At 38.8% G+C, this 16,845-nt stretch overlaps 1 protein-coding gene across 6 annotated transcripts; it reads left to right on the forward strand.

Annotated features, from left to right (window-relative positions):
• The first annotated feature begins 62 nt into the window (after positions 1–62).
• On the forward strand, positions 63–16,138 carry haus3 (HAUS augmin-like complex, subunit 3). Of its 6 annotated transcripts, none has more exons than XM_051647201.1 (7): positions 63–539; positions 5,472–5,610; positions 6,567–6,681; positions 9,688–10,709; positions 13,240–13,694; positions 14,279–14,516; positions 15,618–16,138. In XM_051647201.1, the coding sequence occupies exons 4-7, from the start codon at positions 9,735–9,737 to the stop codon at positions 15,831–15,833; spliced, it is 1,884 nt and encodes a 627-aa protein (XP_051503161.1). In that variant the 5' UTR covers positions 63–539; positions 5,472–5,610; positions 6,567–6,681; positions 9,688–9,734; the 3' UTR covers positions 15,834–16,138. The 6 variants fall into 6 exon arrangements, with proteins under 6 accessions (XP_051503161.1, XP_051503146.1, XP_051503140.1 ...); XM_051647186.1 differs by having other exon boundaries at positions 73–539; positions 6,567–6,685; positions 14,279–14,564; positions 15,618–16,136; XM_051647180.1 differs by having other exon boundaries at positions 73–539; positions 9,647–10,709; positions 14,279–14,564; positions 15,618–16,136.
• The last annotated feature ends 707 nt before the right edge of the window (positions 16,139–16,845 follow it).

A 16,845-nucleotide genomic window follows, 5' to 3' on the forward strand; every position in this document is an offset into this window, starting at 1 on the left:
ATATTTTACAGCAGTTATGGACAACACAATTTTACAATTAATTTTTTTTTAATGTGCAAAGTACTGAAAATCAAAATGAGTAAAAATAATTAACTTTTACAATTATTTTCACACAGTAAAAACATTGTATAAAAAAAATTGTTTTTACAGCACAATACACTCCCAACAACCAGTATGTTTGTCAATAAATGAAAGGATGGGTAACATTTTCAGTTATTTATTATTTTAAGTAGGCTATAACAGTCATTGCTACCAAAAACAATCAGTCTTCCGCCGAGTGAAAAGACAAAAACAGCTGTCGCAACCAGCACCAACATCTTTAAGTCTACGAGTGTCCCAACGTGCAATCAAAAGTCATACACACACTCGCAGTCTTCACGACTACTTGCACACTAGAGGCCAAACACCGGAAATACGTAAGACAAGTGGGTAAGTAGGCAAGACCAACACCGCAAGTGGGAGTAATGGGACAGGGCCAAAGTGCCCGGCTTGGCTGCTCTCTTTTCAACACCTCACCTGACTGCAACCGGCAAATCTCGGTAAGGCAAGCCACAGTCGAAGTAAAACAAACATAATGTAACGTTTGTTCGAGGGAGGACTACTAGCTACTACATGGTTGGCTGAATTTCAGTCAGGTGACATTTTGCTTTAATCTGATTGGCCAAATAGATTTGTCAATCATCTCCGAAGAAGACGCATCTGGTTGTTTTTGTTCAGTAAAACCACTTCTCTAAAATTTCAAACAACTTTATGCTATATTAAAATATGTATCCAACTTCTGCGGCCATAACATATTTTAAATAACACGTTGAATGAGTAACCGCCCCATGCCACGTGACGAAAGCAAGCGCGGGCATTTCGGAAGTTGCACGCGAAAAACTGACTGACCTGACCGCTGTCAACAAACTGACCTGAGATTAAAACGCAGGTAGGAATATTTTATTTATTTTAACCCTGACAATTTATATCGAAATACATTCATTTTAGAATTATCCCGCAACTTTATAAGGCGCTGTTCTCATTGCTCTGCTAACCTGAAAGTAAGCTAATTTATCTTGGTCAAACGTTTATCAAGTAGACGGTTATTTTAATGGCTCTTGGTTGTCAAAATGGACGTTGTTCTTAATTGATTTTTTGCATTAAAGGAATATTATGGGTTCAGTACAAGTTAAGCTCAATCGACAGCATATGTGTCATAATGTTGATTACATCAAATAATGTGGATTTGGCCCTCCTTTAAAAAAATAAAATAAAAAAAATCTGGATTACAGTGTATCCGTAAACGTTAAAATAATCACTATTTCAGAAGTATAGCCACAAAACTTAAACAAAATGCGTGTTAACCTGATTTTAGTGCACAAAATCGCTCACTATTTTACTATAACCGCTTATCGTTGCAATGATGATGCAACACCATAAGCCCTAAAACGACCGTAAACAACGATTTAAACAACTTTGCGGCTAAAATAATGCACGAGTATTATTAACGGAAGACTTAATATAAGTGATTTTAAATAATTATAAGCTTCACATTTCTGCCTTTAACCCTCCAACTGAAAACCATTCAAAAATGCACAAACTCTTTATTAATGTACAATGGCACTAAAGGACCAACCTTAACAAATTCTGTTTTATTGTTTTATGATGGGGTGGAAAAATATGTATACCTACTGAATAATAATGGAAAACACAATGTTTAAAGATTCTTCTAAAAATAAAAATGTGCAACCACATGATCATCTTCCCCACTTGCCCAGTTACTGGCTACAACAAAGAACACACATTCCTCAATATTCCCATCAAGCACAATTAAAGGGAAAGTTCACCCAAAATGAAATTTCACTCATCATTTACTCACCCTCATGCCATCCCAGATGAGCAGGACTTTCTTTTTTCAGAAGAACACATACGAACATTTTTTGTAAGTTTTAAAACCTTGGCAAACATTGGTTTATTTCATCCACTTTTGGCATTTTATAAAATCTTCACTATATATCAACAATTTCTGGTTTATTCTGCTTTTAGAAAATCAACAGTGTACATTTTAGAGTTACAATTTTAGGACATGCCTATTTCATCATTTCAAAATGGTCCAACTTTGCACATCCATTGCAACAAATCCATTCCTTCCCACTTATGTAAAAACATTTTGTTGCAGTGTTACGGGAAGTGTTTAGGACGGTGCTATAATAGTTCTTTCTGCCATCTAATGTTTTAGGAGAAAATTATATTTAGTAGGTCTTTTAACACTGGGGGACATTTAGCCCCAATGTACCCTATCATGTAATATCTTGTTAGTTAACAAAACATATAAGTTAACATTTGTTTTGCCTGTTCAGCAACAACAACAACAAAAAAACTCTCAGTCTCGTTCTCTCTCTGTGTTTGTGTGTGTGGATGTGCATGTGTGCACAAACCCCATTTGAGAGGAAAGTATGCATTATGCAGGTTGTGGGAAAGGTACAGTAGTGGAACAGGTGTGGAAGCTCGAGAAAAGGATGGGGCTAAATTTGAGAAAATGTGAAAACATTTTTTAGTGACTGAAATGAAAATTCTTGGCTGAAACTGAAAATTCTGGACACACTGGGTCTAAAACCAAAAATTATTATTTTAATTTAGACTTTGTTTGGAATAATAACATACCAAACAACCATAACATCCAGAAAGTCAGAATGGAAAGGTCACAACTGGTTCTTCTCATACTAGAGTTGCTCCGATACCAACATTTTGGCTTCGGTACGAGACCAGCCCTGGTACCTCGGTATCGATACTAACTCGATACTTAGGCAACAACTAAAAAAAAACGATTTTTGATGAAATTACAGAAAAATTACTTGTCTAAAAGAACTGCATAAAGTCTTATACAAAGTATGCCTTTTCTGTTTTAATTTTTCTGGATTCCATGTTAAATGTTTTCATTAAATGTTATGATCAAATTATGTTTAATCAAATACATACTGTACAGTTTTAATCAAATGAAAATATAATACTTTTAAATAATAAATTATATACACACACACACACACACACACACACACACACACTGGCGGCCAAAAGTTTGGAATAATGTACAGATTTTTCTCTTATTGAAATATATTGGTACTTTTATTCACCAAAGTGTAATTCAACTGATCACAATGTATAGTCAGGACATTCATAACGTGAAAAATGACTATTACAATTTATAAAAAAAAGTTCAGAACTTCTTAAACTACTTCAAAGAGTTCTCATAAAAAAATCCTCCACATGCAGCAATGACAGCTTTGTAGATCTTTGGCATTCTAGCTGTCAGTTTGTCCAGATACTCAGGTGACATTTCACTCCACACTTCCTGTAGCACTTGCCATAGATGTGGCTGTCTTGTCGGGCACTTCTCACACACCTTACAGTCTAGCTGATCCCACAAAATCTCAATGGGGTTAAGATCCATAACACTATTCCAATTATCTGTTGTCCAATGTTTGTGTTTCTTTGCCCACTCTAACCTTTTCTTTTTGTTTTTCTGTTTCAAATGGTTTTTTCTTTTAATTCTTCCCATAAGGCCTGCACCCCTGAGTCTTCTCTTTACTGTTGTACATGAAACTGGTGTTAAGTGAGTAGAATTAAATGAAGCTGTCAGCTGAGGACATGTGAGGCGTCTGTTTCTCAAACTAGAGACTCTAATGTACTTATCTTCTTGTTTAGTTGTATATCTGGCCTTCCACATCTCTTTCTGTCCTTGTTAGAGCCAGTTGTTCTTTGTCTTTGAAGAATGCAGTGTACACCTTTGTATGAAATCTTCAGTTTTTTGGCAATTTCAAGCATTGTATAGCCTTCATCCTTCAAAACAATGATTGACTGATGAGTTTCTAGAGAAAGCTGTTTCTTTTTTGCCATTTTTCCCTAATATTGACCTTAAGACATGCCAGTATATTACATACTGTGGCAACTCAAAAACAGACACAAAGACAATGTTAATGCCTCCTACACACTACACAACTTTCAAAGACGTCGGATTGTGGTACCGTTATATTACACAACTGTCTGTCTTGTCATGGAAGTCGTAGGGTTTTCAAATTACACGAGGAATCGACGACAGGGGTGAACACATTACAAAACATTTCACTGTTGACGAATCCCCGACGACTCTGCCTGGACTCCAAATTACGTTTAACAACAGAGTACACGTGAGATGTGATACGAGAATTACACAAGATCACACGTGAGTAGGCGTTCTCGTGCTTGCCCAGGCGGGATTTTGAAAATGGTGGACCACAAGAAGCTTGTTATACACTTTGTTTGTGCACTGATTTACAGCAAAAAGTCAAAAAAGAAGAAAAGACATCATAGTTGATGTTCTGTTGCAGGTACATCAGGACTCTTCCCACTGAAACTTCCCATGCCCCGTTTCTTGCTCTCTCATTGGCTGTAGGTCAACGCTGCAGTTGTATTCAGTCAAAACACATTTTACATTGCGCGATTTGGAATCGCAGACAGGTCCAGATATTTAACATGCTAGATATCTCGCTGACATCGGCGACGCATTGGCACTTCTCTCAGATCGTGTCTTTGATAATTCATACATTGCGTTCATCACTCACGGAAGCTCTGATTTGCCTATGATTTCGGGCTTTTGTCGGCGATCTCAACAAAACTGTCGGCGAGTGAAAATCGGCCCTAAAATCGTGTAAACTCGGCATAAGCTTCATTAAAAGAACCAAATAGCTTTCAACTGTGTTTGATATAATGGCAAGTGATGTTCTAGTACCAAATTAGCAATTTAGCATGATTACTCAAGGATAAGGTGTTGGAGTGATGGCTGCTGGAAATGGGGCCTGTCTAGATTTGATCAAAAATGACTTTTTTCAAATAGTGATGGTGCTGTTTTTTACATCAGTAATGTCCTGACTATACTTTGTGATCAGTTGAATGCCACTTTGGTGAATTAAAGTACCAATTTCCTTCCAAAACAGCAAAATCTGTACATTATTCCAAACTTTTGGCCGCCAGTGTATATATAAGCAATATCACACGAGCAAGAGTGCGATATGGCCCATCATCAGCACTGCTGTGATTCGGCCGCAGGCAATCACAGCAGTGCTGATTTAGGGCATATAGCATGATTACGAATGTGATATTGCTTATATACAACAGTTCAATGAACAAGTACATTTTAAAAAATTAGGAAAAACTGAGTATGGTCATAAAAAACACATTTGTGCATGGAACTACTTTCTTACACCACGGATCAGAATCTGCCATTGCTGGTTCAAAACAATGATGCATCCAAGCATCTCAAAAACATCATTTTAGGTCTACTAGTATCACGGCTTGGGCTGTTTCGAACATGTTATTGGAGAAACAAGGATGTGTGTGTGTGAGAGAGAGAGAGAGATGGAGCATGTGTGATCACCTGTAGATGATGCTGTAGTGTCTTAGTCAGCTTTCTGAAGATAATGTCATTTTGGTGAAATTCATCCTATTTTTTTCAGTGGAAAATATAGCCTTCCAAGTGGGGGTATTCCTCATTTCACGGTAGCCGGTGCGCAAGAGTCATTCACTATAGAAACTGCAGTCTCCTCCGCCATTTTGAACAGTACGTCCTCTCCAATGTGGAAACTCCGGTAAGAGGTAAGCGCCTTGAGTTTGTGTAATTCATCAGTCTGTTGTGTCTCTCAGCTGTGATGAGCCTTAATGCTGAAGTTGTTAGTTTAAAGCCACTTAAAGCTATTTCCTAGCTTTAGTAGTGTAGTAGTAATACGAGGGATCACAGAGTACTGTTGTATGTAAACACTGACTGACTTCAGGTCACCAACTGGCTGATATTACACACAAAAATTGTCTTTTGCCTCCACCTGCTGGCTAAAATATGTAATGCCACAAAATTAAATGTAAAGAGACAGATGGCTCTTATCACATCTGCACTGCTCTTACACTTTAGTTTAGAATGGCACAAACACAAGCGGAGTGATACACACATTGAAGTGTCCGAGTAGTGTGTGTGTGTGTGTGTGTGTGTGTGTGTGTGTGTATATATATATATATATATATATATATATATATATATATATATATACACATACACACACATACACACATACAGTACTGTGCAAAAGGTTTAGGCACTGGTGAAAAATGTTGCATAGTGAGGAATGTCTTCAAAAATAATGCCATAAATAGTTTTCATTTATCAATTAATGTCATACAAAGTCCAGTAAACATAAAAAAAGCTAAATCAATATTTGGTTTGAACACCTTTACCTAACCATGTCCTAACTAGACCCGACACAATAAGATTCCAGAGACAAGGCAATTGGTCTTTTCACACTGCAATATTCTTCCACTAAAAGGATGATAAATTACAACAAAGTCAGACGGAACAGTCTGTTTATAGAATGCAAATAATTTTTTCACTAAAGCTGTGTATGGACATATGCTTTCTACGGCAAGATCCGAGGGTATAAGTACACAATCACACACATACACAGGGCAAATTAATTTATGAATCGCATCCAAATGTAGTCTGTTTCAATTGTTTATGTTCACGTGGTACTCCTGTTGTTATTTCTCTGATCTCCATGTGACAGGGAAGCAGAGAGAAAGTCAGAGAGAGCCAACCGGTATGTCTCCACCATTCTGAATTGGTGTTTGTGTGTGTGTGACAGAACTCCGACTGAAGAAAGACCTCAAGCACAACATTCGGTAGGTGTGTGAACCGGCTAGTGAGATGTAAGCTTAATATACTTTTATGAGAATATTATTAGAGATATCTAGACCCATTTGTTTACTAGGCTGCCCGGTGCGAAATTGCATAAATGGAAACTATTCAAAAAATAAAATTCCCTGTCGCTGTCATGACTGGTTAGGAAGAAAACTTTGATTAACATGGAAAATGTACCTTTTATTGCATGTTGCGGTGTCACGTCTGGATTAAGACAATAGGATTGTTAAACCTTTCAAAAATGGTCCCCTTTCACTTTTATTGTAAGTGTCTCACTGTAATCTTGATTATTGCTTTTATTTTTTTTTATTTATTTATTTTTAAAGAAAACATGGGACAAGTCAAAATAATATTTGTTGTAATCAACATTATGCCATAAATGCTGTCAACTGAGCTTAACTTGTATTGAACGTGGAATATTCCTTTAAACCAGAGCCATGTCTGAAAATACTGTTACAGAAGTGGCACGGATTGTCGATGGGTCTTATGCAGTTGATAATTTTCTTGAAAATGAAAAGATTTTGTATAAATATCTTTACATTTATAAGTAGTAGTGTTGGTGATTTTGATTCATTTTAGTGACTCGATTCTTTTGAATCCGTTCACCAAAAAGATTCGTTCAGATTCGTTCACTGACCAGATCTTCAAGTTACGCCTTTGCACCTGCATGTGGCACCAAATGACTGTCTTTTAAGTACAGTAATTGCATAGAACCAAAAGCAGTCAAGTCTAATGATCCTTTATTCAAATTCTACTAAAAGGCTTCACTGCAGAGTGTTAAAGCATCATAAGCTTTTCCCCACAAATGACAACAAAGCATATCTGTCATACTGTGAAATGCTGAGCACGACTTTTTATCAAGCTATGCAAAAAAAAATAATTTTGAGTTTCAATAACGTCAGTACGTCATTTGTAATGTGTGGTCATCACTCACTTTTATTCATAATTCATCCGGCCCCTTTTCTTGTTTAACGAGATTGATGATATGAACGAACGACATGCAGCTTCTCCTCTAAGTCAGCAGATTATCGTTCATGATGACTGATTCATTCATGCCAGTCGCGAACGTGTTTACCAGTACATTCAGTTCGTTCACTTCACTAATGAAATGACCAGCTATAGTTCGTTCAGTGGGTCCAACCAATGATATACTCCTTCACAGCCTGCTCTCGATTGCTATTGGCTCATACTAAAGTCAGTCTTTAAAAGGGCAACAAAGGAAGACAAATGGAATTTGCATGTCTGTGCCTTTGAGGTTGTTGCTCCCAAATTGTGGAATGCTTTCCCTTTGGATTTAAGATCTGTGGACTCTGTGGTCATTTTTAAAAAGCAACTAAAAACCCACTTGTTTAAAATTGCTTTTGTCTAATTTGTTTGTTTTGTCTTTGTTTTTTTGTTTTTTTATTTTTTTATTATTATTATTTATTTTTATGCTTCCTTGTTTTTATATTGTGGATGTTAAGCACTTTGTGACATCTGTTCTAGAATGGTGCTATAGAAATAAAAATTACTTACTTACAAAAGTACGAAGACACTTTAAAAATAGAGTTTAAACGCTATAACCCTTTTCACCACAGATGGCAGGTCTTATTATCCCTATATCTTGTCAAATGCTGGGCTTAATTTTTACCAAGACAAAGAAAACGTTTAAGAAAAGCCTAAATATGTGCATCAAAGCATTTCCACCGTAATTCATGTCATTTTTACTGTACGTCTTCAGTCATTTTTACACATTAAAATTGGGGATTATGTTTTGTGTATACCTATAAACTTGCCTGAAGTGCATTTCATCCATCTCTCCTTGTTTAACACAATTGACTCACATACTGAACGAACTGAACTTACTCAGTCGTTCAGCAGATCTTATTAGGATATTCAGTTCGTTCACGAACCACCTCTCATCTCGTTCAGACTCAAAAGACCGACTAGTTCAGTGAAGGAGCGTATTCGTTTGCAGGTTGAGCAAATGATATGCTCCTTCACAGCATGCAGTGGAATGCTATTTGCTTGTGCTATAGTCAGTATTTACAGGCATGAAAAGCAGCAGAGTCCATTGGCTTCAGAAGGCAGAGGCGTCAGTGAATGAAAAATATGAGTCCATGTATGGAGGTGAACGAGAACGATTCGTTCCCTTCAAAGGTTCACGAACGACACATCACTCATCACGTTTACATACACTTAAGAAAGCGGGTTATTCCAGGGTTTTCGCAGAAAGCGGCGTTCAGAAATACCATATAAACGAGAACGCTGATTTCCTTACACCGTTTAAGGGATTAAGAGAAAGCAGTTTAACACACCTAGGTTTCTCCCGGAGAATGCTGCTTATGTGGCCATGTAAACACACATGCAGCATTCTAACAGGTTTTTGAGAAGTGCGCATGTGTGTGGAACAATAAACTATACCCATTTATAAACTGTAAAATATCCACGGTCCCTCATGTTTGCATATATGCGCTGGTACATTGAGGGAATCCCACAGTTTTATGTAAAAGGAAACCCCACTATTGAATCGCAATTCCACTGCAGGTTGGGATAGAAAGGTAAGGAAACAAACACAGCAACAACTCGTTGCAAAATTACATTGCTCTGGAGAAAGCTGCTTACCGACCAAGCCGCATGTATTCAGGAGTAAAGAATATGGTGCTTATACAGTGCATGTAAACCGAAATGCTGCTTTCTTACAACAACCTGCTTGCTCGCAATAACCCGCTTTCTGGTGTTCATGTAAATGAAGTCACTAATAGGGATTTTTTTGTCAGTTGGTGTGTTGTGCTACTGTATTTCTAGCGTGTTTGTTGTTACACACATGTCAGGCAAAATGTTACATTTATCAGTCAGAGCACTTCCAACTGAAACAGTCAGGCTTTGTATGTGTGTGTTTTCCTGTTTAACACTGTCTCTTGCGACACTCACCTTGTTTGACCCCTCTTAAATGTGTATGCATAGATTTAATTGGGCTTGCTGGCATGTCTGACCATCCTCTTTAGGATAAGGAGAAATCTTGGAAGTGTGGGCCAAGTTCACAAAAGCAGCCATGCTGAATGGGGCTCAGTTTGTTGAGGCATTGTCGCGATTGGGTTACCCACGGGCATCCTTTTTGAAAGGTTCAGAGTTTGACTGGTTATTTGACACAGCACCTGACAACCTGCACCTTTTACGGGTCGTCTGCAACAGACTAAACCACAACAATGTTCTAGCACCAGAGGAAGTACAGGCATACAAGGCCGTCAGAGAGTCCGGGAAGCCCATCTTGGATGAGTTGACACTGGGTAAATTTCTTAAGACCTGTTTACCCCTGGATGGAGCCGTAGGGCCACAGGGATCTTCTGTGATGGGTGGAGAGGAAGATGTATCAATTGAGGATCTTGAAACAGAACTTCAGGTTCTCCACAAGGAGAAGCTACTGAAACAATGCAGACTCAACAAGCTGCAGATGCTGGCCACAAGCTGGGGGGCAAAATCCTCCACATCCCAAGCACTACTGCAAGGAGGAAGCATTATGGTAAAGGATGTCAACTCTGCCTTGGCAGCCGAAAACGCATGCACTAATTCTGCAGTAGAGAACCTGTCCAAGGAGGCCACCAAACTAGCAGGCTTTTTCCACAGCAACATTCATTCCCTGAGGAGTAAAGATGGAGCTGCTCCACTTTCAGTTGCTCAGTCGGGCACCCCAGTGCTCCTCTCTCAGTTGTCTCTAGAGCCCTTCCTCCAGCAGCAGGAGCAATTCACCAAAGTGTTAACTGCCTACACCCAGCGTCAGTTCTTTCAGGGCATTTCATATGTGATGGAGATGTCCACATCCAAATGGTGCCAACTCACCAATCTGAGCTGCTGCAGTGAGAGTGAAGAAGGAGATGAGGGAATAGTAGAGCACAGGAAGAAGGAAATGGCACAACTGCAGTTGGCGTACATAGTGGCACAGTACCAGCTGGTGAAAGAGAGGGCAGAGGAGAATGGAGACAAGGCAGTAAAAGAGTGGCTTACCCAGCAACTAAACAGCAGCACAGAGGTGAATACTTAAAACAGTAACAGTTTACTGTGTATGAATACATATACAGTGTCAACCAAAACATTTACAGTGTAACTCTGTTTATTTTTTATTATTATGATTATTATTTCTTAACTCAGTTCCACCTTGGATTTAAAGTGCTGGTGTGTTATTAACATTTAAAGGTGAAGTATGTAATTTCTGCGCTACTAGTGGCATCAAATGGAAGTACAAAAATAAAGTATGTTTTCAAATATCTTTTGCCAACACTCCTTAGACTCATCACGCCCTTTTGCACTCTGATTCCCTATGAACAGCCATACTAAATAAAAGGTGATAAACATTTAACTTTGAAATAAAGAAGACCACTATAACATATACACACCGGACGGAAAGCGTGGTAGAGGAATCTTTGAATTTTGGCAAAGCTAAATTTCTTTTACTCTGTAACACATCTGCCATGGACATTCATTCATATTCTCCCGGGTGATTCTGAACAGCCTACTACAAGTAGCCACGCCCCAAACTCACTATACGTTGAGCTAGAAAGGGATGGGTGGAGCTGAGTGGGCCGCTCAAAATATAAACATCAAGATTTTTATAGTGTCTGGGAGGGTCAGTGTTTATACTTTTGAGGGAGGTAAACCCTCGAATAGCTTATTTATACAGTAGTTGTCAATGAAAAAAAAAAACTGGGATACTTAATCTTATTTTGACAAAGTTATATACTTCATCTTTAACAATAATTTGGCTAGTTTAATTTATGTTTAATGTTTATGACAATATCTGACCATTTCATTTTTGATTTATGAATAAGCTATTTTGTATTGTTTTCACCTTTAAAACAAATGAACAGATTTAGCAGCTGTGCATGTACCTTGAGTATCGCAAATAAAGGAATTTGACTCGGCAGACAAAAAGGAAATTAACTGACGAGCTGACTGATGATAACACTCCCTGAAACCGGGTTAACATTTATTTTTAACATTATTATAAGGTGCTTATCATATTTTCAACCAGTTAAGTCAGCACAATCCTAGGGTGTACTCACACTAGGCCCGGTTGCCTTGTACCTTGTCCAAGCACGATTGTACCCACTCCCTCGCTGGCCTGCACTCACATTGCACTCAACATTCCAGGCCTGAGCACGCTTGCGTTATTACGATGCAACTTTTTGTTTTGAAGAAAACGGGAAGAAAAGCGCTCTCGCAGAGCACAATGGAGTCCATCATTGTAACGTTACTTTGTAGCTTATTTTGAATAATTTGGGGCACAGTGACGCATGACCCTCTCACATGCCTAATTGTCAACAGCATCGTACCACTGGAATTTATCCTTTTCGTCCGACGAGCTGCCAAGTTTACGGAGTGCATTCCGTATCTTCAGATACTGAAATCGCATTTTTTTTTCAGCTTGTCACTTCATTGCTCAGTGGTTCTTTGGTATCCATGAGCATGAAGATAGTCATGAATTTTACCAAATATCTCAAGAGTTCTTGTGTGTTATATCCAGTTCCTGTATACTCTCATCTGCCCAAATTTCCAGTAAAAACTGCACCTATGCCGTAGACCAAAGTGATCCATTTGCCCAGTCGCATCATTGGCGTCATGTTTCGAGTTCCATGCTCTATCACGGTTAGCGATCACACTAGATGCGTACCGTGCCTGAGCCAATTGAACCGTGCCCAAGCCCACCTCTTCAAGCGGGCCAAGGCACGGTTCAGCATATCGTGCCCGGGCACGGTACGGAGCAATCACACTAGTCAAATGAACTGGACTTTAGGGGTCAAACGTGCTCGGGCACGGTACAGATTGCCTAGTGTGAGTACACCCCTAGATTGCTAATAAGCCAAAGCTAAAATGCTTTGTTACTTGCTAACCAGTTTACAAATATGGATTAAAATACATTTAAACTAAAGTTGGCAGTCAGCACTACATTGTTAATTTTAGAGTTGCTTCTCATGTCTATTTTGGCATGTTAAACAGCTTTGTTAGATAAAACAGCAAAAGTTTCAGTCCCTGTGCTCCTTATGTAGGGCATTCTACATGAATTGAAACTTACTGAGCTTTACAGAATTGTTTTACCTTATTCTACTATTGTACCTTTTGCAAATTTAGATTGAGACCTATATTATCTAGTGTAGTATATTCTAAATATAACTTGTTTATTATTTTGGAACACTTTACAATAAGGTTCCATTTGTTAACATTAGTAAATGCATTAGGTATCATGAACAAACAATTAACAATATATTTGTTATATCATTTATTAATCTTTGTTAATGTTAGTTAATAAAAATACAATTGTTCATTGTTAGTTCATGTTAATTCATAATGCATTAACTAATGTTAACTAATTTGTTAACTTTGGATTTAAAAAAATGTATTAGTATATGTTGTAATTAACATTAACTAAGATTAATAAATGCTCAAGTATTTCTCATAATGTTAACTAATGTTGTTAACTAACGTTAACAAATGGAACCTTATTGTAAAGTGTTACCAGTATTATTCTTATTCTCTTCCCTCATTTTGTTCTCTTCCTCCCATAGCCTCTGTGCTACTCACTGGCAAGCAGGCTTGAGCCTGACCTGCGCTCCGAGTTCCTCTCCATTCAGTCTGAAATTCAGTCTCTAATGTTAGGACCAGTCCGCTCTGCATTACGAGACATTGCCCGCCTCCTTAATATTCCTGTGGTGCGTGGTGACCTTGCACTTCAGGTAGCCAGGCAAAATGATTACACGTCCAGACAGACCGAAGTTCGTGACCAGCTTCTCCGTCAGAAGGCTTCCTTTGAAGTTGTGTGCCTGGCCCAGGTTTCAGAGCTTCTTATGGGAAAGAGAGTGATGGAGCAGCTTAGTGACATAGTGCAGAGGCTGAAGGGGGCAGCAGAAGCTGCTGCTCAGATAGAAAATACACTGACTCAGTCTCATTTGACTCAAGTCCCTTACCTTGGACCTAATGCCAAACAAAAGGTCATCAGCTCCAAGGACACAGCCTTTAGCAGGTAACACATGCCATACAATAAAATGAGAAACTTAAAGGTGCTGTAAGTGATTTTAGCCATTCTGAAACTTCCACGAGACTGAGCCGTTGAATTAGACACGGCCCCTCTTTCCAAAACACCGCCCTCCAAGATACCGTTGAGACCGACACTGCAAAAGAGCAGCAGTGTGTCTTCTCACTGTTGTCAAACACAAAAGTAGCAAAATATTGCCCTCAACTGACGACTGTTATGAATCTGAATATGCCGTTAAAACTGAATGAACCGCTTCAACTACTACACTATGGGAATGTGCAAAATGGTTGACAGGCAGACATCACATCAAAGTCTTCTCAATGGCTGATCAAAGAATGTGACAACAGACACATTTTTTTGTTTGCTGTTTACACAGTCTAGTACTGACACAAAGACCAGTTAGTTATCTCGGGACATTTATTTCAGAGATATCTTTCAGGTAGAAGGAACATTTTCTGCATACCATTCCTTTAAAAAGCACCTTTAATTTAGCAAAATAGGCTATTTATCAAAGATTTCTGAAATAAGCCTTGCAGTTTTTATCATGTGTTCATCTCGTGTTCATCCCTCAGGCTGCTGCAAATTCTTGAATTTGGTATGGCTTCTGTAGAACCAGAGGATCCATTCCAAACATATGGTAGGCTGGAAGTAGCTGCCTTTAACCTACAGGGGGAGCTAATCACTGTACAAGAGGCACTGGATGGGGCCAGACGAGAGCAGGCCTACACTGGAGCTCGATTAGAAAATGACCGAGATGTACTTGACCAAGTGGCATACTCCGATATTGTGCAGCCTCTTCTGAGGCCGCAGGTATGTGCTACAGCCACATCTGCACTGGAGCTCTTCCCTCATGCACAGGTATGTCTTTCTTGTCTTTCTACTCTTTATTCTTGCTGCCATATTCTTCATCATCCCTTGTGAAACCAAGAAACGTGAGCAGATTCATTTATCATCAAAGTTTATGACTTGTAAAAAGCACCTTTCAGTGGTTGATCATAATTTTCTGGGTGGTGGGTTGTCTGCAATAATTTTGTTTTGGATCTGCTGTTTTAAGGCTTCATGTTTCCACTCTAGGTGAAAAGGCACAAAATTGTTTTCTTTTTGTCTTGACTATCATTTAATGAAAAACAGATCTCTGTTTTGTTTTATTGCAATCTCTTGTCTGTTCAATGTAAATCAGTTATATTCACAAGGTGTAAAGACCAAAGTATACTTTGGTTTTGACATGAACGCTTAAGTTGGGGTCACATTTACCTTTACACAGGCAAATTCCATGGACGAAGAAGGCATGGGTGGATGTTGAGCACGTGTGAATCCAGCAAAAAACGAATGACCAAGCAGCCTCTTTTTAATGCTGCACTTTAATCTCTGAGAGAGTAAAATTAAAAAGAATCTCACCGCTAAAATTATATCCTTGTCCATTGTGAATATTTTGTGTAGCTGTGTATGAAGCACTGGCCACAGAGGTCTCTGCCAAACCAAACAACTTTCTATTGGTCAACGCAGCAAATTTGCCTGTTAAAATTCACTAAAGTCCATGTGAATCCACGAGGGGAAATTCTTCACCACCGAAAGTCATCGTTTTTCATCGTTCTGGATTGCCTCACACACAAGCAAGCGCTCAGCCTTTCAAAGTATACTCTTTTGACCGTGAGTGCTCGAGCACTCTGCTGATTACGAAATTTGCGTTGTGCATCCTGTACACAGATGCCTAGCATTTCCATCCGTCCGAATTATACTTTGGGCTTATTTCACCTCTTTGTACCTGCATGCACAGAGCTACATGCATGAACAGTTCATAAGTATGATGACTGGGATTTTACTGTCCTTTCCCACACTTTCCCCATTGTCTGTCTGCCCGTCTGTCCTGTCAACTCCTCTTGTCCTCACTATCTCAATCTCTCTGTTTAGGAGCTCACAATAGTTCTTGATGATTTGGAGGTCAAGCAGAAGACTCTGTACAAGCTTCTTCAGGACATAGTTGATGACTTGAAGGCCAAACGAGCCAAGCTTGAACGCAGTGCCACTTTAAGGAGAGAAAGGGAACTGTATATCTACTTCCAGCTAGATCCCAGACTGCTCACCAAAGCAGTGAGAGATATGGAGGCTAGAGTGGCGGTTATGTAGGATAAGAATTTAGGATCTACTTTGATTTAGATTCACCTTGTTTTCGTCAGCACAAATGTACTGAAGTCCATGCTGCAAAAGACATAGTTGACTTTTATGGACCAATATTGCTTCTATGCTGTGCTTCTTAGAGCTGTTATACTCATGTATTCGTTCTTTTTCCTGCAAAAAGATGTTCTTTAAGACAAACTTTACACTAATTATCATCAGATTGACATTCATTTGTTTCTGTAACTTAACAAATGTGTCAAACATTGTTACTTAAATAGTTTTTTGTTGATTAACGGTTCTTGTAAGTTTGTGAATAAAAAAATATTTGTAATCTCAGTGTTTGAATTTTTTGCGGCAAAACTTGTAGTACTTGAGTACATTTAAGTACTTAAGATATTTGACTCATTTTAAAGATTAGCCAAAAAAACTCCCGCCAATTGTGTGTGTTATTCTTTGTTAGTTCTGAAATCAGATGTTTTACCTCTGTGTGGCTTTACTAGCAAGGGCAGCCCCCAAGCTAAACCAGGTATTATGACAGAACCAGAGAGACATAGACTGACAAAGGGGATTCAACCACCAAGCCCAATGGTTGGTTATCAACATGATGCTCCTCCCTTGAAAAAGTCTAGCTTTGGACAGCTTACACTGCCACTAAACAGCTGTCATAAGACATCAGGAGAAGACAGATGTTGGATGGATATTGTGGACAAGCAGAGAAAGGACAGGTAGCCTAATTTTGGAGCTCTAGATTGAATTCAGAAGATGATTTGAAAAGTCAGGGGTTGATAGAGATAACATTAATTCTTCTTGTGAAGGCATCTCAAAAGAGGCAAAATGTGACCACAATTGGATAGGTAAGGTAGCTGAAGTGCATCCCACTAATACTGGACCTGATGTAGAGGAAACAAAATACAAGTTACAATGTCTAGAAACCAGCTTTTCCTGCCACGACAGCAGAAACTCTGAATTGTGTCTTACTTTGGAAAGCCGTCCACATGCCAAAGATGTGACGGCATCACCG

Source organism: Myxocyprinus asiaticus, chromosome 2, assembly GCF_019703515.2.
Source record: "Myxocyprinus asiaticus isolate MX2 ecotype Aquarium Trade chromosome 2, UBuf_Myxa_2, whole genome shotgun sequence".
Lineage (NCBI taxonomy): Eukaryota > Metazoa > Chordata > Actinopteri > Cypriniformes > Catostomidae > Myxocyprinus > Myxocyprinus asiaticus.